Genomic DNA, 23,719 nt, shown 5'->3' with positions numbered 1-23,719 from the left:
CCCAAGTTCCCCTTCGCAATCACGATAGTGGCTTCGCGATCGCGAAGCACAAAACACCAGACAACAACAGACTTAAAACCAGCAATAGCCTAAGTCTAAAAATCACTTCATATCCTATCTGAAACTCACACGAGCCCCTCGGGCTCCAAACTAAACATGCACATAAGTGTAATAACAACGTATGAACTTGCTCGCGCGATCAAAACACCAAAATAAAAATAGAACTACGAATCAAACATCCAAATGAATGACATTTTCAAAGAAACTCAAGAACAAGCAATTTTACAACGGGACGTCCGAATTACGTCAAATCAACTCTGTTTTGCACCAAATTTTGCAGACAAGTCATAAATACTGAAATGAACTCATATCAAGTTACAGAACCAAAATCCGAATCCGGTAGCAACAAAGTTAACCTACGGTCAAACTTAAAAATTTTTTAAACCTTTAAATTACTAATTTTTAATAAATCACGTTAAATCAAGTTAAGGACTTCCTAATTCGATTCCGGGAATACGCCCAAATCCCAAATCACGACACCCCCGGGTCCTCTTACACAAAACGTTGACCGTAGTCAACTCAAATGAGTTTTAAGGCAAAATTTCATATTTTCTTCAATTTTTCACATAAAACTTTTTCGGAAAAAGACACGGACTGAGCACGCAAATCGAGAAAGGCTAAACGGAGCTATCCGAGGTCTCGAAACACTGAAATAAAGGTTAAAACTATAAATAACCTATCGGGTCATCATAAATATGAGTATGAAATAAAACAACATTGACCGTGAGAATATATATAGCCGACCCAACTTGTGTTTGATTGATGTTTATATTCTTTACTTCATTCTTATACTCTTAAGAATATTATTGAGTATATAAACTTCTAGAGTAATGTTTATCGTTTGGAATATAGTTTGGAGATTTAGTAAATATTTAAACATAGGAGTAGGTCACAACTTGCAATATAAATATGCATATATCACTGACATCCCCATGCTATGCTCATAGGAAAATTTCTTCTTCTAATATCCGTTGAATATTTAACATCCTTCTGTTCTTTCCAATATTTTCTTCATTCCCAACTTTTCTATCTTCCTATTGTCAGCATATACAGTTCTCAAAAACCATGGATTTACATGATATTACACAATCCATCAACAATATTGAAATGACTCAATTTCTGTCAAATCACAACTCTAATTATATGATGTGCAACTCAATCGATGAACATAACGCGCTACATCTTTTACCAATCCACGACGAGACTTTTGATATTGAGAAACTGAGTTCAATGGATGCAATGAGGGAGATGATTTTTCGTATGGCGATGATGCAACCTATTCACATTGATACAGAGTCAGTAAAACCGCCTAAGAGAAAGAACGTGAAGATATCAAAAGATCCACAGAGCGTTGCAGCTAGGCATCGGAGGGAAAAAATAAGCGAGAGGATAAGGATTTTGCAGAGACTTGTTCCTGGTGGTACAAAAATGGACACAGCTTCTATGTTAGATGAGGCTGTTCATTATGTTAAGTTTTTGAAGAAACAACTCAAATCTTTGGAACAAGCAGCTGCTGTTAATAGGCCAATGATTACTGGATTTTCCACAACATTAATGGCACAACCTGTGGATTATTTAAGTTCTTTTAGGTCATGCCAAACTCCTCATTTGATGAGCTCTAATGCACAAATGCTAAGTTAAGTGAAGTGAAAGAATAATGTATTTAAATCATGAATATGTTCATTTAGTTTTTGTAAAGATTTGGTTCATACGGAGTACTAGTCTTCCCTTTTGGATTTAGAAGTCTCGAGTCTCCCAACACTGAGTGGATCTTTTCTTTTCGTTGTATGAATCAATGCGATAAAAGGTTGAATCTCAATGAAGTAGGAAGGTCAAAGTCAATCGATCTCTTGCTGTACTTATAATTTTGTTAACAATTCAATGAAAATGTGACCATTGCAAATGTAATTTTCCTTTTTGTTTTTCTAAGCATAATTAGAAGTGTTTTTGTTTTAATTACGAGTTAACATTTCCTAAAACAACTAGATAGAAGAGTATGACTTAAACAAATATTTATAACATGGAGGGATTAAAATTAGAAGATTCTGTTATGGAGCTATTGGAAGTATTTTGTTTGTATTAAAGTAGGATAAGAGATCATAATTCAGGATTTTATATTTTTCATTTGATGCTCAAGATAATAAGGTAAGATTTTGAAACATGGGAATCAGGAGGTCATTATACTCTATTAGTTAGCATTTTCTCTTCAACATTATCAGCTCAAGCTATAGAATTTCATTAAGTAATTTTGTCGATTCAAGAATTGCTATATAACCTAAGTTTGTAAAAGCTTATTATATTCTTTATTAATTGGTTTACGTATCATTAACTCGAACTAGCGTAAACATATTATCAATAAATTTACAATCCGTTTTCAATTAAGCACTCGAATATCAATCCTTTTAATATTAAGCATAACAACCCTATAATTACGATGGAGTAAAAAAACAAATATATATGATTAGCATTTTCAAATGAAGTAGACTTATAGACGAAGAATTAGTAGTAGATTATAATCGAATACTCAATTATTATTAATAATAATATGATCTATGATCTGCCCAAATATTTTATTTTGGTTTTTCATTCGGTCTCGAATACTTGTTCTAAGGTCTAACTAATTTCATGTCATGTAAGACCCATTGAAAGAAAAAATATTTGTTATCAGATTTTTTTTATTCTCAGAGCTCAAATATGCAACTTCTGTCATAAATTCTATCCATCATATTAGAATTAGAGACATGCACCTTGTTGCATGCGGTGTCACGAGACACTCCTTTGTAATTCTTTTTACTAGATATATATAAAAAAAATAAAAATATTAAGGATAAATATTTATATTAATTTATTATTTACAATGATTTATTTATTATTTCACTTTTTTTAAAATTGTAATACCACTTATAAAATATCCAAAGTACACCACTGATTAGAATAAGATGGCAACATAATAAAAACAATATGATTAGTTTCCCGATGAAGCCGTATGGCAGTAGAAATATGAATGGTGGTGCCAAGTGTCACAAAATGTGGACACTCCAATTAAAGAAATTGTTCATGTATTGACTCCTAAGAGACAAAATCATGGATTGTTCCTATCAATGGAAACCAATCAATGTTGTGTAATCCTTATGCTTTATTTTTTATTTTTCGTGATATAAAGATTAGAGCACTTAGAATATACTTTTTATTGTCAAATTTTGCATTTTGCAACCTACCCAACTACTCGGTGCATTGTACTTTTTACTTCAAATTGGATCTATGCAATGCACGGAAATTGACTTCCTTGTATTTTCCGTTATTCTTTCTCCTTTTTTGTTCTTTTCTAGTTCATGTCAATTGAAAAATAATAATGAAATAGTTTACTTTGTCTCATTTTATGTGATGCATTTTTATTGAGCACGAAATTAAAATAAAAAAAAGACTTTTAATACTTATAATCTAAAACAAATTATAGATATTTGTGTAATTATAAATCATCGCATCTAGGCTAATATGAGAAGCTTAAAGCTAAACTATTTTCAAATATAACTTATTTTTTTAGGACAGACTGAAAACGTATCATTGTGTTAATTAAAAAAAAATTCGTCACATGGATCAATTAAATGGTAACACGTGTCAGCAAAATTACGAAGGAAATGAAGAATGACGTGTAAAGTACACTGAAACTAAACATATTAGTACTGTAATATGTTAAATAGTGTTTATGATGTTTTTGACCACAACTTTGAGATTGGTATCTTCTACGGGCGTAGAAAGTTTGTCGCATGATGTGATTGACTCCTGAATTAAGTTAGGTAGTGTGCTTCTGAGCCATGGAGTGCTTATGAAGAGAACTATCCTACTTGTGATTCAGAGTTGATAGCAGAATTCTCGTATTTTCACATGGCAGCATGATAAATGCAGTGAGTCATGTGAGATTGGGATTGAATAAAAAATGTTGCAGTTCATTTTCAAAAGGAAGGTTATGAATTTGAGTCAGCATGAGAGGTCTCGACTGCTTAAGAGGGTGATGGTACTATCTTGATGTCACCTGAGAAGGGTGTGGGTTGTATATGTCATGACCCAAAACTACCACCGATCGTGATAGCGCTAACCCACTTGCTAGGCAATCCAATTATGAAATATTAACGAAATATGATAACGAATTACAGAATAAATAAGTCTGGAAGATAAATAACCATAGATAATATAAAATCATAATAGAACTCCCCAGAACTGGTAACACTGAGGCATGAGCTTTACAGTATGAATACAAGTCTGAAATACAAAAATACTATCTAAAACAACAATAGCAAATAAACATAGGAAGAGATGCCACTGACTACAATCAGAAAGCAGCTCTACCTCGATCTCCAAAACACAACGAACATATCTTCTCATAAAGCTAGACTAGATCCAACTCCTGAATATGCACAATTAAGTACAGAGTATAGTATGAGTATAACCGACCTCATATACTCTATAAGTATCATGACTAACCTCGGCGAGGTAGTAGTGACAAGAATTGCTAATGATACTCACTTAACAACCTGCTCAGTTCATAAATATCCAAGTATATAGTAATAGTACCAAACTAAACGTGAAATAGAGTTATAACCATATCAATGGACATAAAGAAGATGTGCCCAAGTCTTATTACAGTTTTACAACTCAATATATAGAGAAGATATGCATTTATCACCAAAAGATCATCAACCTTAGCATATACAGAAAATACATATTAAGAATCAAGTCAATGTGCACAGATTAACATATAGAGAAGAAATGTACCATGTCTTTACTTTTCAGTCAAAACAACATACACTACTAGAAAATATAAAATTTTCGATCATTAAATCGATTAAAAATCAGTCGGAAATCACTTATTCCCGACAGATTTCCGACGATAATGAAGTGATCGAAATATAGATGGTCGCAAAAAAATTTCGACGAAAACAGTCAGATATTTGAGACCAAAACATTCGCAAAGAGGAAAAAACTAGGAGACCGGCTAAATTTGACTTTTGCGACCGAAACGGTCAGTAATTTTGTGACCAAAACAGTCACACATTTAAAATAAATTATTAATTATTTCTTGACAGTTCCGACCATTTTGGTCGATAATTTTAGTAATTAATTTAAATTAAATTCATAATTTCCGATCAAATCTGTCAAAAAAATTAAAATTAAATTAAAAAATAATTAATTTTTTCGACCACTTCAGTCGTAAATCTGGGAATTCCCAGCTAAGTTTTCAGTCTAAACTCATATTACATTCAAGATTAGTACTATCGATCATCATCGATTTTAGTCTCCTCATTGTTAAATTCTTTCATTGAATGTTGTTTTCCATGATTTGCCATGAATGTCCGCATCATACTTATTGTTTCTTGAGCATTATTCTATTGTTGAGATAATTCATCGATTTACGTCCGTATTTTCTCAATTTCTTCGGGTGAAGCAGAAACACCACTAAATAATGCGGTTGGACGACTGGATGATGGCTGCGCTCCAAGTCCGTAGACTTTACTTTTATTTATTTTCATGAAAAATAAAAAATATATATATTTAAATGAGCAAGAGAAGAAACATACAACTTGTGCAAAATAATATTAAAACGAAGTCATATATAAAAAAATATAAAAATATTTTATACCTTTATTTACTCCACCAGCTGCCTGTGTCTATATCGAAGTCATATTTTCGGGCGTCGGCTGGGAATCAGGCTGAGTTTGTTGCCACTCCTCTATTATTCTGTGATACCCTTCCTGAAATATTGTTGACAAATATTATACAAATGAATTAATCTTAATCAAGAATAAAGATAGTATTGTTAGAATCTTACATATGTCTCTGATACATGCAGTTCGACCCATGTTTCTCTTGTACCATCCTTCTTCTTCTTCTTCTTATGTGTATCCTCAAAGACAGTAGCATGAGATACATCTCCCCCATGTGCCTTTTCCTTTCAAAATAAAAAATATGAGTTTATTACTTGAATCTCATATAAGTAAAGCTAAGAAAAATCTTATAAATAACTTACCAATCTCAATCGATGGGCCACAAAACTAATTGAACCTTCGGTGTGCAATGAGCCACCCTTACTGGAGGCTCTGTTTACCTTCCTTTGCCTTTTTACTCCTCTTATTTCATTCTTCAGTATTCCACTTTGTCAGTAGTTGATTCCAGATATCTTCACGCAACCACAAAGACCTGCTCCCACCTTTCCGAGCAACAAAGTTAGTATCTTTAATCCTTTTCTGAGCTCTCTTCTCGAAATTGTCATTCACCAGATTTTCATGTTGAGGCTGCCATGCACACTTAGCCTGCAATTAAAATAAATGTTAGACAAACATAATAAATATTATATAAATTATATTTATTCGTATCTTAAATTGAAACCACATATTCAATCTGATTTGGTATGGAATATCTCTCAAGGAATTTCACGATTCATGGGGAAATGGCTTCTTAGCTTCCACAACTATATGTGTGGCTTGAAAGAAAAACCTGCATTATATATAAAATAAACATTCGTTAAATATATGTAGATCTTTATTCTAATAATTAAAATTAAAGAATTACTTACTCGTCCCCATGGGGTACGATAATCAATCAATGCATATGATCGTACTCTACAGTCCCACCAGCATACTGTCTCTGTGAATGAGCAACTGCGTAACGACCCGACCGGCCATTTTGAGTATTATAATCCCGTTCCCTCATTTACTGCTCAATTTATGCTTTACAGCCGTTCTATGACTTACCGAGTTAGTTGGTTCAGGTCCTGAAAGATTTCGGAGTAAAATGAGACACTTAGTCTCTTAATTGAAAACTTAAGTGAAAAAGTTGACCGAATATTGACTTATGTGTAAACGACCTCGGAATTTAATTTCGGTGATTCCAATAGCTCCGTATCGTGATTTTGGACTTAGGAGCGTGTCCGAAAAATTATTTGGAGGTCCGTAGTGGAATTAGGCTTGAAATGACGAAAGTCGAATTTTTGGAAAGTTTGACTGGGGGTTGACTTTCTGATATCGGGGTCGGAATCCAATTCTGAAAATTGAAATACCTCCATTATGTCATTTATGACTTGTGTGCAAAATTTGAGGTCAATCAGACGTGATTTGATAGGTTTCGGCGTTGTTTGTAGAAATTTGAAATTTCAAAGTTCATTAGGCTTGAATTGGGGTATGATTCGTAGTTTTAGCATTGTTTGAGGTAATTTGAGGGTTCGACTAAGTTTGTATGATGTTATAGGACTTGATGGTATGTTTAGTTGAGGTCCCGGGGGCCTCGGGTGAGTTTCTGATGGTTAACGGATCAATTTTGGACTTGGCATTCTAGCTGAAGAATGCTGGTTTTCTGTCACTGGTTTCCTTCTATGCAATTGAATGAGAATGTCCGCGATCGCATAGGCTTGTTTGAGTCAGTGATGATTTGGTTCTTCGCGATCGCGTGAAAAGGGTCGTGATTGCGTAGCTGTGCGAGTTTGTTATTCGCGAACGCGTGAAAGAAGGTCGCATTCGCGTATAGTAAGTGGAGCAGAATTAGAGGGCACACGTTTTGTGCTTTGCGATCGCGTGGACGAGTCTGCGATCGTGTAGGCCTGTGAGAGTGAACTTCGCGATCGCGTGAAAAATTACGCGATCACTTAGGGTTAAATCTGGGCAGTGAAAATTTGTGCTTCGCGATCGCGTGTGGTTATCCGCGATCGCGTAGAGCAAATGACTGGGCAAAGAGTTTAAGTTCTGAAAATGAGACTTCGTCCTATTTTTCATTTTTACCGATTTGGAGCTCGGAGAGAGAGAATTTTCAAGAAAAATAATGGGGTAAGTGTTCCTAACTTAAAATTGGTTAAATTACCCGAATCGATGGTTGTTTTTAACATTTAATTAGTGAATTAAGTTGGAAGATTTAGAATAACCTCTTGGTTTAAATTGAAGATTTGAGGGTCGAGTTGAGATCGGATTTTGGTAAAATTGGTATGATTAGACTCGTAGTTGAATGTGCTTTCGGATTTAGTAACTTTTGTCGGGTTCCGAAACGTGGGCCCCACGAGCAATTTTTGAGCTAAATTTCAGATTTTATTAGAAAATTAGTATTTTCTTATGGAATTAATTCTAATAAATTTTATTGACTGAATCAAATTAATTTTAGTTAGATTCGAGGCGTTTGGAGGCCAAATCACAAGGAAAAAACATTGCAAAATAAAGAATTACACAGCTTGAGGTAAGTAACAGTTCTAAATTTGGTCATGAGGGTATGAAACCCCGGAATATGTATTATGTGATTGGTTTTGAGGTGGCGCATGCAACGACCTGACCGGTCGTTTTGAGCATTTACGTTCCTTTAAACTGTTTGAAGTCTTGAATAACTTCCTACGAGGTATTATGACTTGTGTGAATTGCCGGTTTTGGTTTTAAGGTATTTCGGAGTTAGCTTGGAAGAATGAATTTTCATGTTGAAAGCTTAAGTTGAAATAGTTGACCAGATATTGACTTATGTGTAAACGACCTCGAAATTTAATTATGATGATTCCAATAGCTCCGTATCGTGATTTTGGACTTAGGAGCGTGTCCGAAAAATTATTTGGAGGTCCGTAGTGGAATTAGGCTTGAAATGCCGAAAGTTGAATTTTGAGAAGTTTGACCAGGGGGTTGACTTTTTGATATCGAGGTCGGAATCCGATTCTGGAAATTGGAATAGCTTCATTATGTCATTTTATGACTTGTGCGCAAAATTTGAGATAAATCGGACGTGATTTGTTAGGTTCTGGAGTCGTTTGTAGAAATTAGAAATTTCAAAGTTCATTAGGCTTGAATTGGGGTGTAATTCATGGTTTTAGCATTGTTTGAGGTGATTTGAGGGTTCGACTAAGTCCGTATGATGTTCTAGGACTTGTTGGTATATTTGGTTGAGGTCCCGAGGGTCTCGGGTGAGTTTTGTATGGTTAACGGATCATTTTTGGCCTTGGTGAGATTGCTTATATCTGCTGCTGTATTTTTCTGATTTTCTTTTCCGCGTTCGCGAGTGGGCCCTCGCGTTCGTGAAGAGTGTTTTCTGAGTGTGAGGTTTTGTTCTTCGCGTCCACGAAGGGGAGGATGCGAACGCAAAGTTATGGTCTGTGTGTGCATCGCGAACGCATGAAAGATGTCACGTTCGCGAAGAGGAGTGAGGCTATTAGGAACCCCGGGTCCTTGTTCTACGCGTTCGCGAGGTGGCAGTCACGTTCGCGAAGGCCTGAGCTGGTAAAGCTTCGTGGTCGCGTTCGCAAAGGGTAAGGTTTGCAAAGCTTCGCGTTCGTGAAGCCGTGGTCGCGTTCGCGAAGGGTAAGGTTTGTTCGCGAAGGGTTAAATTTCTGGGCAGTCGAGTTGTGCTTCGCGAACGCGAGGGACCTGTCGCGTTCGCGAAGAAGAATGGTCTGGACAGAGAGTTTAAGTTGGGAAGAGGCGATTTTCGGGAGTTTTTCAAGAAAAATAATGTGGTAAGTGTTCTTAACTCAATATTGGTTAAATTACCCGAATCCATGGTTTTTTTTTAATCATTTAATTGGTGAATTAAGTTGGAAAAGTTTGAAAACCCTCTTAGTTTAAATTGAAGATTTGAAGGCCGAGTTGTGGTCGGATTTGAGTAATTTTGATATGATTGGACTCGTGGTTGAATGGGGGTTCAGATTTTGTAAGTTTTATCGAATTCCGAGACGTGGGCCCCACGAATATTTTTGGGGTGTAATTTTGGATTTTTGGAAAATATTAGTATTTTGATATGGAATTAATTCCTATAATTTTTGTGAGCGGAAACAAATTAATTGTGACTAGATTCGAGCCATGTGGAAGTTGATACGCGCATAATGGAATTTCTGGAGCATTGTTTAGCTTGCTCGACATTGGATTCGGCTTGTTCGACGTAAGTAACTCTTCTAATCTTGGAGTTGAGGGTATGAACCCTGAATATATGTATTTCGTGAATTGTTGGGCGTGTGGGTGTGCACTATAGAAATTGTGACATAATTGTTTCTGTAAAATTTTGTAGTTAAATGATCTTGGCATTTTCCATGCGGTTTTATGAGTTAAAGAAATTGAGCTGAAAAGCATATTAAAAATCATGTTGAGGCTATGTGCCAGTATTATTGGGACTCACAGAGGTCATATTGTTGTGAATTATTTATTTTAAATTGAAATTCATACTCAGTCATATACATTTCATTGCAGATCATATCTAAGTCTCTGTTGTTATTTATTGATACATCATATCATCATTTTGGGCTATTCTTATGACATTGTGAGCCCATGAGAGAGAGACTGGAGAGATTGATGACTGAGGGAGGTCGAGGGCCTGATTGTGAAGATATTATTTTTTGGGATCGGGCTGCACGCCGCAGCAGGCCACGTCGGCTTTATATATATTATACTATTGCACGTGAGTTGGCCGTGCGGCACGTGAGTTGTCTGTGCGGATCCAGATATTATTAAAGTACGTGAGTTGTCCGTGCAGCACGTGAGTTGTCCGTGCGGATCCAGATATGATATTATAGCACGTGAGTTGTCCGTGCAGCATGTGAGTTATTCGTGCTTATAGCGCTTGGGTTGTAGGAGCCCCTCATGAGTCTGTACACACCCCCAGTGAGCGCATTCGACTATAAACAGGGATCGGGCTGCACGCCACAACAGGTATTGTATAGTGCTAAGTGATTGAGTGTGCTGAGCATAGTGAGAAAGAATGCGAGACAATGAGATTGAGTACTCTGAGAGTGTGAGTACATGAGTACAATCTCTGAGATACATTGCATTGACATGCACACATGACATATATGCATAGAGATGTGTTTTCCTCATGCTGTACAGTATCACATCATTCATAATTTCTCACACATGTTGACAGATGGGCATAGTGATGCATTTGTTTTACACGGGTTATCTGGAAAGAAAATGAAACATATCATTTATTATTGAAAGTATTTTGGGAAAATTATTGCTTTCAAACTTATTCATATTTTTGGAAATTTCGGTAAACGATTTGGGTTTTCCACAGATGTACTTGAAATGGAGAACTATTATTTTTGAAATCATGATTTGGCTGAGCATTTTATCTCTGAGTTACTTATGGTATTATTTGCTTTATGTTGTTATGGACTGTTGTGGACTAGTGGTTTTGGACCCAACCTTGGTAGAAGCTCGTCACTACTTTCAACCTACGGCTAGGTTTGTTACTTACTCAGTACATGGGGTCGGTTATACTGATACTACACTTCCGCACATTACATGCAGATATTGGCTATTGTTGTTGTTGTGCTCGATAGTTGTGGGACTTGAAGATGTACCTGCGTTTCTATTGTAGCTGCCTCTTATTCAGGGTAGCCTTAGATTTATAAAATCTATGTTTATGTATTATTCAAACAGACTATGTATTTATTTCATTTCTGCTTTGTTTACTCTATTCTAAGAAGCTCATGATTTGTACTACCAGTTCTTGGGGGATGTATAAGATTTAAACCTTTATTCACTTAAATTTATTTAATAATGGCTATTGGAATTGGATAATTGAAAGTTGGCTTATCTAACGGGTTGCGTTAGGATTCCATCACGACTAGTTGGATTTTGGGTCGTGACAAAGTGGTATTAGAGCTCTAGGTTCATAGGTTCTACAAGTCATGAGCAAGTGTCTAGTAGAATCTTGCAGATCGGTATGATGACATCCATACTTATCTTCGAGAGGCTACAGGGCATTTAGGATTTATACTTCCCATCTTTCTTTCTTTATCGAGCGGTATTGATTCAGCTTGGGACATAACTCTTTGAATTCCTTCCATGTATTCGTATGTGCACATGAGCGCTCGGTATCAGTTGTGCATCGCCGGCTTATAATTCTATGAACGAGGTTCGAGGTGAGTATTCTGTGTTTTGGTAATGGGCCAGCCTGGAGGACTTGAGGCCATGGTTAGACCGTAGCTTGAGCTCGGTAGCTTCAGTTGTAACCTGTACAGTTGGACTTATATGTCCGGTAATGACCCTATAGTGGAATTTGTGGCTCGATGAGTGGTGGAATGCGGTGTGATGAGTACGATGTAACTGCGGGATGTGTTAAAACGATTTGAACGTGACGAGAAGTGTTTCCTTGAAATGTAAAGGAAGGTCATTGGGTGCTTTATTTTTGTTTTGATGTGACGTACAATCTCGAGTATGAATGTTTTTAAAGATCTTTCACGTTGTTAAATTTTGGGGCAAATTAAATTCTCGTGTCTAGTTAATAAGTTTGGACTCAGAAAGATTATGTGATTTCATAGTAATTGTGGTTGCGAAAGGGTATAACAAGATACCAATTTGAGACTAAGCAGGTGGGTTATCTCCTGCACAGTAATCTATGTAGGTGTGTTACTTATGATGTGAATAGAGAGTTTCTTTTCTACCACCGGGGCGTATGTGTTGAGATTTGAATTTGAATCGGGTTGAGAAAATTTGACTTGATTGTCGCAAGAATAAATGCTAACTTAGCGGATGATTGAGGTATTTTATGGTGGGTGTTGCATAATCTTGAGAAGCATTTTCGTTGAACTAACTGTAGTATTATGAAAGTAATGAAGTATGGGTATTATGAGTTATCTAGTGTTTTGTTCTATGGCTTTGAGCCAAGTGGGGGAGTCTGTTATTGACAATTCAATTTCATGGATATATGTTAAATTTTAGTTTTGGTTTGAGGCATACTTGTAGGTTAGTTATGACTTACAGAGGTGGAGATCGAGGATGGCTCAGGTAAGTAAATTCCTGGATACGGGTTACATTGAACTTTATGAAAATATGAAAATTATGGAATGATTAAGTTGTTAATTTGAAGGATGTAGTGCGCACGAAGTATGAATTCGATTGGTAGTGTTAAGGCAGGGTTACTTCTTTGAGTGTTGATCGTGCTAAAAGAGCACATATCTTTCGGCCCGTTTGGGGCGGAGTAAATTAGATTTGAGCAGAGTGGATGACTCTCGAGAGGGTTTTAATGGATTCAAAATGTATATGTGGAAATAGAAATTTTTTCGAATTTGTATATCACTAGAATCGGTTACTTACATTGGATGGTATCGAGATGTGCAGTAATTCTGTTTGACTATGGATTCTACATTTCAGTATAAGAAAGGAAAGAGGAATAATTTTAAATTTGCATAAGGTATTTTCAGAGTGAGTGTTACAGTTGTGGTATTTATGGAGGTGCTTAAGAAGAATACAGTGGCTTATGGGACTTAGGGCGGTGTAGTTTTATGCTAGGATGTCTTGTAGTGAGCTTTGGGTAAAGTAGTGGTATTCTGACAAGGAGAATTGGCAACTTGAGGATAATCCAGAAGAAAATCGGATGAAATAGGACAAATGGGTAACGTGCGGGATCAATATGGTAATGGTATGCTCGATTCTTTTAGTTCTTATGATGAGGTGAGGCTTTACGGGTGTTTTGTGGCAATACTCTCGGATTTGGCAACTTGTGTGGCTTGGTGGAGTTATAGGGATTTAGTTCTGATAGCTTGGTTATGTGCAAATGGTTTCAAAGTGTTCTTAATGGTTTCTACCATGGGTTGAACCGGATATATTCTACCGGTGTAGGGAACGTGTTGTGTATTATGAATTCCTCCTGGAAGGAAGCAAGATGAAGGTTACTGAATGACCGGGTATGTAATTTGCCGGTTACCCAAGGTTGATAATGAGATTCTCGTGCTTGTCACATGATGACATGATAGATGTGGTATGTGGCGCGGGATTAAGATTTACATGTACAAGGTGGCAGTCCATTCTTGAAAGGAAGATCACGAATTTTGGACAGAATGGCCAATTTCAGATAATTAGATTAATGTTATAACTGCTCGATAATCCCTGAGAAGGGTGCGCATTTCAAAAGGCGCATTGTGTTTTGGCTTACGGATGTTCATTGGTATTGCAATACTCACCTGGTTGATAGACTACTGATATTCAAATTATTGCTATGTGGCACGAAAGAATTATGAAAGTATTACTTATGGGAAGATCGTGAATGGAAGATGTGTTAGTCATTCTAGTGCTGGAGTTGAGTTTAGTTACAGTGATTCATGTGTTTGATGAATTTGGAGACTAGGAGTTCTCAGAAGTATATTGTTTCGGGTTGCGGCCTGTTTGAGATGAGTATTTTCTTTAAACTCAGTAGAGGCACTAGTTGCGTTAATTATTTGTGATAGCTACACGCTATAAGTGTGCATATATGTGAGGTTTGATCCAATGTGCGAACATCAGGGCATGTATTCATACTCGCAAGAATGCTTAGGCTATGATATGCCTAGAGTTGACTATTAAGCGTAAAGTTATAACATTTCTCATGTTCATACCTTTGTTGAAAACTATCTGGGCTATATTTGAGGTTACAAAGAGGCTAATTTCCTTGAATAAGTAGGGTAGTTACTATTTTTGTGTTAAATTGTCGATGAAGTGTGATAGTAGACTTTGCACATGCTTACACTATGGCGTGTTATTTATTCCAGTCCAGGAGCATGGGAATCTTATTTCATTATCATATACAAGTGTACTTGTATAATTGCTCATGTATGATATGCTGGGACTGGAGGCCTGTGACCATGACGGGCGATTCATATTATTGGCACGTGAGTTATCCGTGTCGTGTGTGGGAATTTTATTTCTATGATACTTTATCTGATTTATTATTTTCCTTCCTCTATAATTGTGCACATGCACCTACGGCTTCACAAAATTTGAGGAGTTGGTTGTAACATTGCGACTGTGGTAGTGCTTGTTGAACTTGCAATACGATTCTCTTCTTTAAGACATCTCCCATATTTGGGTACACGGATTGTGCAGTGGTGGCTGGAGTTATATTGATGCGGCGTGTCTGTGGGATAGTTGTGTTTAATAATATAAGGTCATTGGACCTAGAATGGGTACTACCAGGCTTGATTATGGTATATTCAAGAGGGTTATGGTTTTGGTTGGGGCGAGAGAGCTCCATGGCTAGTTGATCTGATGAGTTATTATGAGTTTTTGATTGTTTCTTTCATCATTGGCAGTGTACGAAGGTTTTGGAACAAAGTTTGGCTTGATATGAGGTTTCATACTAGTACTTGATTGGTTTGGAGTAATTACTGTGATCGGGAATGGTGCTGCGAGCATGTGAGTTGTGTAGTATGTAATGTGATTATATCTGGGGTTATGGCTATAGCTTGATACAGCTTGTTCAGGCTTATACAGTGTGTAGATAGGAGATTCGGGTCTTGAAAAGAATTTTGGATATTAGAAATTTGACTCAAAGTTTTTTCGGCTAATGTTAAATTAATGATTTTCAGTTATGTTGTGTGGTCTGGCCTATATAGAATAGGGTGATATGAGATCACTCCCGGGTATGTGCGTGGTAAGGTGGAATAGAGATTTGAAGGTTAAGAACAACTCTTGGCACGTTCGAGGATGAACGTATGTTTAAGTTAGGGAGATTGTAACGACCCGACCGGTCGTTTTGAGCATTTACGTTCCTTTCAACTATTTGAAGTCTTGAATAATTTCCTACGAGGTATTATGACTTGCGTGAATTGCAGGTTTTGGTTTTAAGATATTTCAGAGTTAGCTTGGAAGAATGAATTTTCATGTTGGAAGCTTAAGTTGAAATAGTTGACTGGATATTGACTTATGTATAAACAACCTCGGAATTTAATTATGATGATTCCAATAGCTCCGTATGGTGATTTTGGACTTAGGAGGGTGTCCGGAAAATTATTTGGAGGTCCGTAGTGGAATTAGGCTTGAAATGCCGAAAGTTGAATTTTGGGAAGTTTGACCGGGGGTTGACTTTTTGATATCGAGGTCGGAATCCGATTCTAGAAATTGGAATAGCTTCGTTATGTCATTTATGACTTGTGCGCAAACTTTGAGGTAAATCGGACCTGATTTGTTAGGTTCCGGAGTCGTTTGTAGAAATTAGAAATTTCAAAATTCATTAGGCTTGAATTGGGGTGTAATTCATGGTTTTAGCGTTGTTTGAGGTGATTTGAGGGTTCGACTAAGTCCGTATGATGTTTTAGGAGTTGTTGGTATATTTGGTTGAGGTCCCGAGGGTCTCGGGTGAGTTTTGGATGGTTAACGGATCATTTTTTGCCTTGGTGAGATTGCTGATATCTGTTGCTGCATTTTTCTAATTTTCTCTTTCGCATTCGCGAGTGGGCCCTCGTGTTCGCGAAAAGTGTTTTCTGAGTGTGAGGTTTTGTTCTTCGCGTCTGCGAAGGGGAGGACGCGAACGCGAATGCGAAGGTATGGTCTGTGTGTGCATCGCGAATGCGTGAGAGATGTCACGTTTGCGAAGAGGAGTGAGGCTATTGGGGACCCCGAGTCCTTGTTCTAAGCGTTCGCGAGGTGGCATTCGCGTTCGTGAAGGCCTAAACTGGTAAAGCTTCGCGTTCGTGAAGTCGTGGTCGCATTCGCGAAGGGTAAGGTTTGCAAAGCTTCGCGTTCATGAAGCCGTGGTCGCGTTCGCGAAGGTTAAGGTTTGTTCGCGAATGGTTAAATTTGTGGGCAGTGGAGTTGTGCTTCACGAACGCGAGGGACCTATCGCGTTCACGAAGAAGAGAGGTCTGGACAGAGAGTTTAAGTTCTGAAAATGGGACTTCGTCCCATTTTCAGTTTTTGACGGATTTGAGCTCGGGAAGAGGCGATTTTCAGGAGTTTTTCAAGGGAAACAACGGGGTAAGTATTCTTAACTCAATATTGGTTAAATTACTCGAATCCATGGTTGTTTTTCTATCATTTAATTGGTGAATTAAGTTGGAAAGGTTTAAAAACCCTCTTAGTTTAAATTGAAGATTTGAAGGCTGAATTTTGGTCGGATTTGAGTAATTTTGGTATGGTTGGACTCATGGTTGAATGGGGGTTCAGATTTTGTAAGTTTTATCAGATTTCGAGATATGGGCCCCACGGGTATTTTTGGGGCGTAATTTTGGATTTTTGGAAAATATTAGCATTTTGATATGGAATTAATTCCTATAATTTTTGTGAACTGAATCAAATTTATTGTGACTAGATTCGAGCCATTTGGAAGTTGATACGCGTAGAATGGAATTTCTGGAGCATTATTTAGCTTGCTCGACATTGGATTCGGCTTGTTCGAGGTAAGTAACTCTTCTAATTTTGGAGTTAAGGGTATGAACCCTGAATATATATATTTCGTGAATTGTTGGGAGGTGACGCACATGCTAGGTGATGGGCGCGTGGGCGTGCACTATAGAAATTATGACATAATTGTTTCTGTGGAATTTTGTAGTTAAATGATCTTGGCATTTTCCATGCGGTTTTATGAGTTAAAGAAATTGAGATTAAAAGCATATTAAAAATCATGTTGAGGCTATGTGCCAATATTATTGGGACCCACAGAGGTCATATTATTGTGAATTATTTATTTTAAATTGAAAATTCATAGTCATATTCATTTCATTGCATATCATATTTCAGTCTCTGTTGTTATTTATTGATACATCATAACATCATTTTGGGCTATTCTCATGACATTGTGAGCCCATGAGAGAGAGACTGGAGAGATTGATGACTGAGGGAGGCCGAGGGCCTGATTGTGAAGATATTGCTTTTTGGGATCGGGCTGCACACCACAACAGGCCACATTGGCTTTATATATATTAAACTATTGCACGTGAGTTGGCCGTGCAACACGTGAGTTGTCTGAGCGGATCCAGATATTATTAAAGCACATGTGTTGTCCGTGCAGCACGTGAGTTGTCCGTGCGGATCTAGATATGATATTATAGCACGTGAGTTGTCCGGGCAGCACGTGAGTTGTCTGTGCTTATAGCGCTTGGGCTGTAGGAGCCCCTCATGAGTCTGTACACACCTCCAGTGAGTGCAGTCGACTATAAATAGGGATCGGGCTGCACGCCACAGCAAGTATTGTATAGAGCTGAGTGATTGAGTGTGCTGAGCATAGTGAGAGAGAATGCGAGACAGTGAGATTGAGTACTCTGAGAGTGTGAGTGCATGAGCTCATCGTTGAGATGCATTGCCTTTGACATGCACACATGACATATATGCATAGAGATATATTTTCCTTATGCTGTACGGTATCACATTATTCATGATTTCTCACACATGTTGACAGATGGGCATAGTGATGCATTTTTTTTACACGGGTTATCTGAAAAGAAAATGAAACATATCATTTATTATTGAAAGGATTTTGGAAAAATTATTGCACTCAAACTTATTCATATTTTTGGAAATTTCGGTAAACGATTTGGGTTTTTCACAGATGTACATGAAAGGGAGAACTATTATTTTTGAAATCATGATTTGGCTGAGCATTTTATCTCTGAGTTACTTTTGGTATTATTTGCTTTATGTTGTTATGGACTAGTGGTTTTGGACCCAACCTTGGTAGAAGCTCGTCGCTACTTTCAACCTACGGCTAGGTTTGTTACTTACTCAGTACATGGGGTCGATTGTACTGATACTACACTTCTGCATATTACGTGCAGATGTTGGCTGTTGTAGTTGCTGTGATCGATGGTTGCAGGACTTGATGATGTACCTGCATTTCTGTTGTAGCTGCCTCTTGTTCAGGGTAGCCTTAGATATATAAAAAATCTGTTTATGTATTATTCAAACAGACTATGTATTTATTTCATTTCCGCTTTGTTTACTCTATTCTTAGAAGCTCATGATTTGTACTGCCAGTTTTTGGGGGATGTATAAGATTTAGACCTTTATTCACGTAAATTTCTTTAATAATGGCTATTGGAATTGGATAATTGAAAGTTGGCTTACCTAACGGGTTGGGTTAGGTTCCATCACGACTAGTTGTATTTTGGGTCGTGACAACGCACATACTAGGTGGCGGGCATGTGGGCGTGCACCGTAGAAATTATGACTTGGTCAATTCCATGGAACTGTGTAGTTGAAAAGTCTGTTGATATCCGCACATTTTTCCCCGTATTAAAGAAATGGATCTATGAATCATGTTTAAATCATATGTTTACACTGTTGGGACCCACAAAGGTCGTGTACTTATGAAATTATTTGCTAAATTGCTGTTTTGCACTCAATCACAGTTCTATTTTCACATTTTTACCCTAGTCTCTCTTATTCATTATTGATGCATCATATCATTGTTGTTGGGCTGATTATCATGATTTTTGAGAGCCCGAGAGGCTGGAGAGGTTGATGACTGAGTGAGGCCGAGGGCCTAATTGTGAGGATATTTATGGATCGGGTTGCACGCCGCAGCATGTTTCATTGATTTATGCCATGATTGTCTTGATATAGCTCTTGGGCTGAAGGAGCCACTCCGGAGTCTATTCACACCCCCAGTGAGCGCAGGTACCTACTGAGTACGAGTGTCGAGTGCGAGTGCCGAGTGCTGAGTGATGAGTGACTGTGAGGAATGAGCGACTGTGAGGAAAAAGTGACTGTAAGGTTGGAGTGAATGGGAGGACTGAGTGACTGTTACTCTGAGAGGATACATTGATTTCATTATTTGTTGCATTTCAACTGTCATATATCACCATTTTGAAAATTTTGGAAAAATATTATTTTCTGTTTCGGTCAAACTTGATATGAAATTTCAGTCAAATCTTAAATGTTGAACTTGAGAGCATGCCTACCCTTTTATATTGGAAAGTACTATATTTGGACTTAGATGAGAAGCTCGTCACTACTTTCAGTTCTTTATTTATTATTGTTACTTACTGAGTTGGTTGTACTCATACTACACCCTGCACTTCGTGTGCAGATCCAGGTGATCCCGGATACAGTGGGTGTTGATTCTTTCACACAGTCGATTTTCCGGAGATTCAGAGGTAGATGCCATGTTTCGTAGACCTTGTCTCTCTTTCCCAATCCTTTTGTTTATTGTATTTGGTCTCATATTGTTATAGACCACGTTTTCCAAACTTGTAATGTATAGATACTCATGTACTCAATGACATCAGGTTTTGGGAGTGTGTGTATCGGTATTTGCAAGACTTGTGGATTGTGTTTAAATATTATATTTTTAAACTTCAAATAAATTTTGGGTTATTGGTTTTTCGGCTTGCCTAGTATTGAGATAGGCGCCATCATAATGGGTTAGATTTAGGGTTGTGACAAGCTGGTATCAGAGCCTAGGTTACATAGGTCTCACGAGTCATGAGTAGGTTTAGTAGAGTCTTGTGGATCGGTACTGAGACGTCTGTACTTATCTTCGAGAGGCTGCCTAACCCTTAGGGAAATTTCACTTTCTTGTATTCTGTCGTGCGTATTGTTGATTCCGGTAACTAAATTTCTATTATTCTATTCTCTCAAAAATGGTGAGGACACGTACTACCGAATCGGACGGTCATCCACCAGTGGCACCAGCTAGGGCCACGAGAGGCCGGGGTCGTAGTAGAGGCCGGGGCCGAGGTAGAGGTCAAGGTGTAGCTCGTACAGCAGTTGGAGCAGCACTTGTAGCACCACCAGTTGCTCCAGCTCAGGAGCAGATTCCAGACTTAGCTGAGCCAACAGGACCAGCTCAGGCACCAGCTGTGCCCATTGAGATTCCATGCATTCAGGAGATTTTGGCCCAAATAATAACAGTTTGCACTGGCCTTACTCAGGTGGTTTCGTCTCAGGCCGCACCTGCCACTTCTCAGGCCGGGGGAGGTACTCATACCCCTGTTGCCCGTACTCCAAATCAGGTGGTACAGGGACTTCAGATACCGGGGGCACTACCAGCCCAACCGGCTGCAGCTGTTCAGGCCCCGCTAGTCCCCGTTATGGCAGATGATGAGCAGAGGAGACTTGAGAGATTTGGGAGGCTTCGACCTCCATCATTTAGCGGTGCTGAGTCAGAGGATGCTCAGGGTTTTTTGGATAAGTGTCAGCAGATGCTTCGGACAACGGGTATTTTGGAGATCAGTGGGGTCTCGTTCACTACTTTTTAGTTTTCTGGAGCTGCCTTCAGATGGTAGGAGACTTATGAGAGGCGCAGGCCGATCGGTGTTGTACCACTTACATGGCAGGAATTCTCTGTTCTCTTTTTAGAGAAGTTTGTGCCGCAGCCTCCCAGAGAGGAGCTGCGCAGACAGTTTGAGCAGTTACGTCAGGATGGTATGTCTTTGATGCAGTACGTGATGAGATTTTCTAAGTTGGCTCGTCACGCAGTTTGGTTGGTTCCCACGGATAGGGAGAGGATTAGGAGGTTCATTGATGGCCTCACATATCATTTACGATTACTTATGACTCGGGAGAGAGTATCTGGTGCTACTTTTGATGAGGTAGTTGACATTGCTCAGCAGATAGAGATGGTTCATAGACAAAAGCGTGGAGAGAGGGAGGCCAGGAGGCCTCGTGGTCCAGGTGATTTTAGCGGTGTTCCTTTAGGGGGTCAGTTTTACCGCGATAGGGGTCGTCCTTACAAACACGCTCAGGCGGGTCGTCCAGTTCACTGTGGTGCATCATTCAGCCAGGGTTCATATAGTTCTCATCAGGGTCAGTCATCTCTCAGTGCCCATGCCATCCCAGAGTTCGTCCCGTGCCCCTTTAGTTCAGGGTTCATTTGCACCGGGTGCTTCTAGCAGTTATTCTGGTTCTCGGGGCCTGATTCAGTTCGCACCACCACCAGTACCGGGGAGCTGCTTTGAGTGCGGGGAATTTAGGCATATGTGGAGGCAATATCATCGTCGCTCAGGAGGTCCAGTGCAGTAGAGGAGTCAGACTATGACTTCAACACCAGTTACTTCACCACCCGCCCAGCCAGCTCGGGGTGGGTGTCAGTCAGCTAGGGGTCGCCCAAGAGGGGGAGGCTGATCAGGTGGCAGTCAGGCCCGATTCTATGCTTTTCCTGCCAAGCCAGATGTCGTTGCCTCAGATGCAGTGATCACAGGTATTGTCTCAGTGTGCCACAGGGAAGCTTCGATATTATTTGACCCTGGTTATACTTATTCGTATGTATCATCTTACTTTACTCATTATCTAGATATACCCCGTGAGTCCTTAGTTTCACCTGTTCGTGTATCTACGCCGGTGGACGATACTATTATTGTGGACCGTGTATATAGGTCTTGTGTGGTAACTATTGAGGGACTGGAGACTAAAGTTGATCTCTTATTGCTTATTATGGTTGATTTCAATATAATCCTGGGTATGGATTGGTTGTCTCCATGCCATGCTATTCTAGACTGTCATGCAAAAACTGCGACGTTGGCAATGTCGGGGTTGCAGAGAGTCAAATGGAGAGGTTCTCTAGATTATGTCCCCAACATGGTAATTTCTTATATAAAAGCCCAACGTATGGTTGGGAAGGGGTGTTTATCCTATTTGGCTTTTGTGAGAGATGTTGATGCAGATACTCCTACTATTGATTCAGTACCGATAGTGAGGGACTTTTCGGATGTATTTCCTGTAGACCTGTCAGGTATGCCGCCCGACAGGGATATTGATTTCGGTATTGACTTGGTGTCGGGCACTCAGCCCATTTCTATTCCTCTGTATCGTATGGCACCAGCTGAGTTAAAAACATTGAAGGAGTAACTTCATGAACTTCTTGACAAGGGGTTTATTAGGCCTAATGTGTCACCTTGGGGTGCACCGGTTATGTTTGTGAAAAAGAAAGATGGCACTATGCAAATGTGTATCGATTATAGGCAGTTGAACAAAGTTACAATCAAGAATAAGTATCATTTGCCGCGTATTGATGATTTATTTGACCAACTTCATGGAGCGAGGGTATTCTCCAAAATTAATTTGAGATCGGTGTATCACCAGTTGAAAATTTGAGATTCGGATATTCTAAAAATAGCATTTAGAACTCGTTATGGTCACTATGAATTTCTTGTGATGTCATTTGGGCTAACCAATGCCCCAGCAGCATTTATGCACCTGATGAATAGCGTATTCCACCCGTATCTTGACTCATTTGTCGTGGTATTTATTGATGATATCCTGGTGTACTCACGTAGCTAGAAGGAGCATGCACAATACTTGGGTATTGTATTATAGAGGCTGAGAGAGGAGAGATTGTATGCCAAATTCTCTAAGTGTGAATTCTGGCTTAGTTCGGTGGCATTCTTGGGACACATAGTGTCCAATAAAGGGATTAAGGTGGATCCGAAGAAAATAGAGGCAGTTAAGAGTTGGCCCAGGCTATCTTCCGTTACTGAGATTCGGAGTTTTCTCGGCATAGCCGGTTATTATCGTCGCTTCGTGGAGGGTTTCTCGTCTATTGCATCGCCTATGACTAAATTGATCCAGAAAGGTGCTCCGTTCAGGTGGTCGGATGAATGTGAAGAGAGCTTTCAGAAGCTCAAGACAGCTTTAACTACAGCTCCAGTATTGGTGTTGCCTACAGGTTCAGGGTCTTATACTGTGTATTGTGACGTATCGTATATTGGTCTCGGTGCAGTGCTTATGCAATACGGTAGGGTGATTGCCTATGCGTCCAGATAGTTAAAGGTACATGAGAAGAATTATCTGATCCACAACCTTGAGTTAGCAGCTATTGTTCACGCCTTGAAACTTTGGCGGCATTATTTGTACGGTGTGCATTGTGAGGTTTATACCGATCACCGGAGTCTACAACATCTGTTTAAACAGAAGGATCTTAATTTGCGGCAGCGAAGGTGGTTAGAGTTGCTTAAGGATTATGACATCACCATTCTCTATCATCCCAGAAAGGCCAATGTGGTGGCCGATGCCTTGAGTCGTAA

At 38.8% G+C, this 23,719-nt stretch overlaps 1 protein-coding gene across 1 annotated transcript; it reads left to right on the top strand.

Moving 5' to 3' along the window:
• The first annotated feature begins 1,125 nt into the window (after positions 1-1,125).
• Positions 1,126-1,701, top strand: LOC107830215 (transcription factor HEC2-like). Its single transcript, XM_016657699.1, has one exon. The coding sequence runs from the start codon at positions 1,126-1,128 to the stop codon at positions 1,699-1,701; it is 576 nt and encodes a 191-aa protein (XP_016513185.1).
• Positions 1,702-23,719: the final 22,018 nt, after the last annotated feature.

Source organism: Nicotiana tabacum, chromosome 14 (assembly GCF_000715075.1).
Source record: "Nicotiana tabacum cultivar K326 chromosome 14, ASM71507v2, whole genome shotgun sequence".
Lineage (NCBI taxonomy): Eukaryota > Viridiplantae > Streptophyta > Magnoliopsida > Solanales > Solanaceae > Nicotiana > Nicotiana tabacum.
The sequence above is the reverse complement of the archived record's forward strand: the minus strand, read 5'-3'. Positions and strand labels throughout refer to the sequence as shown.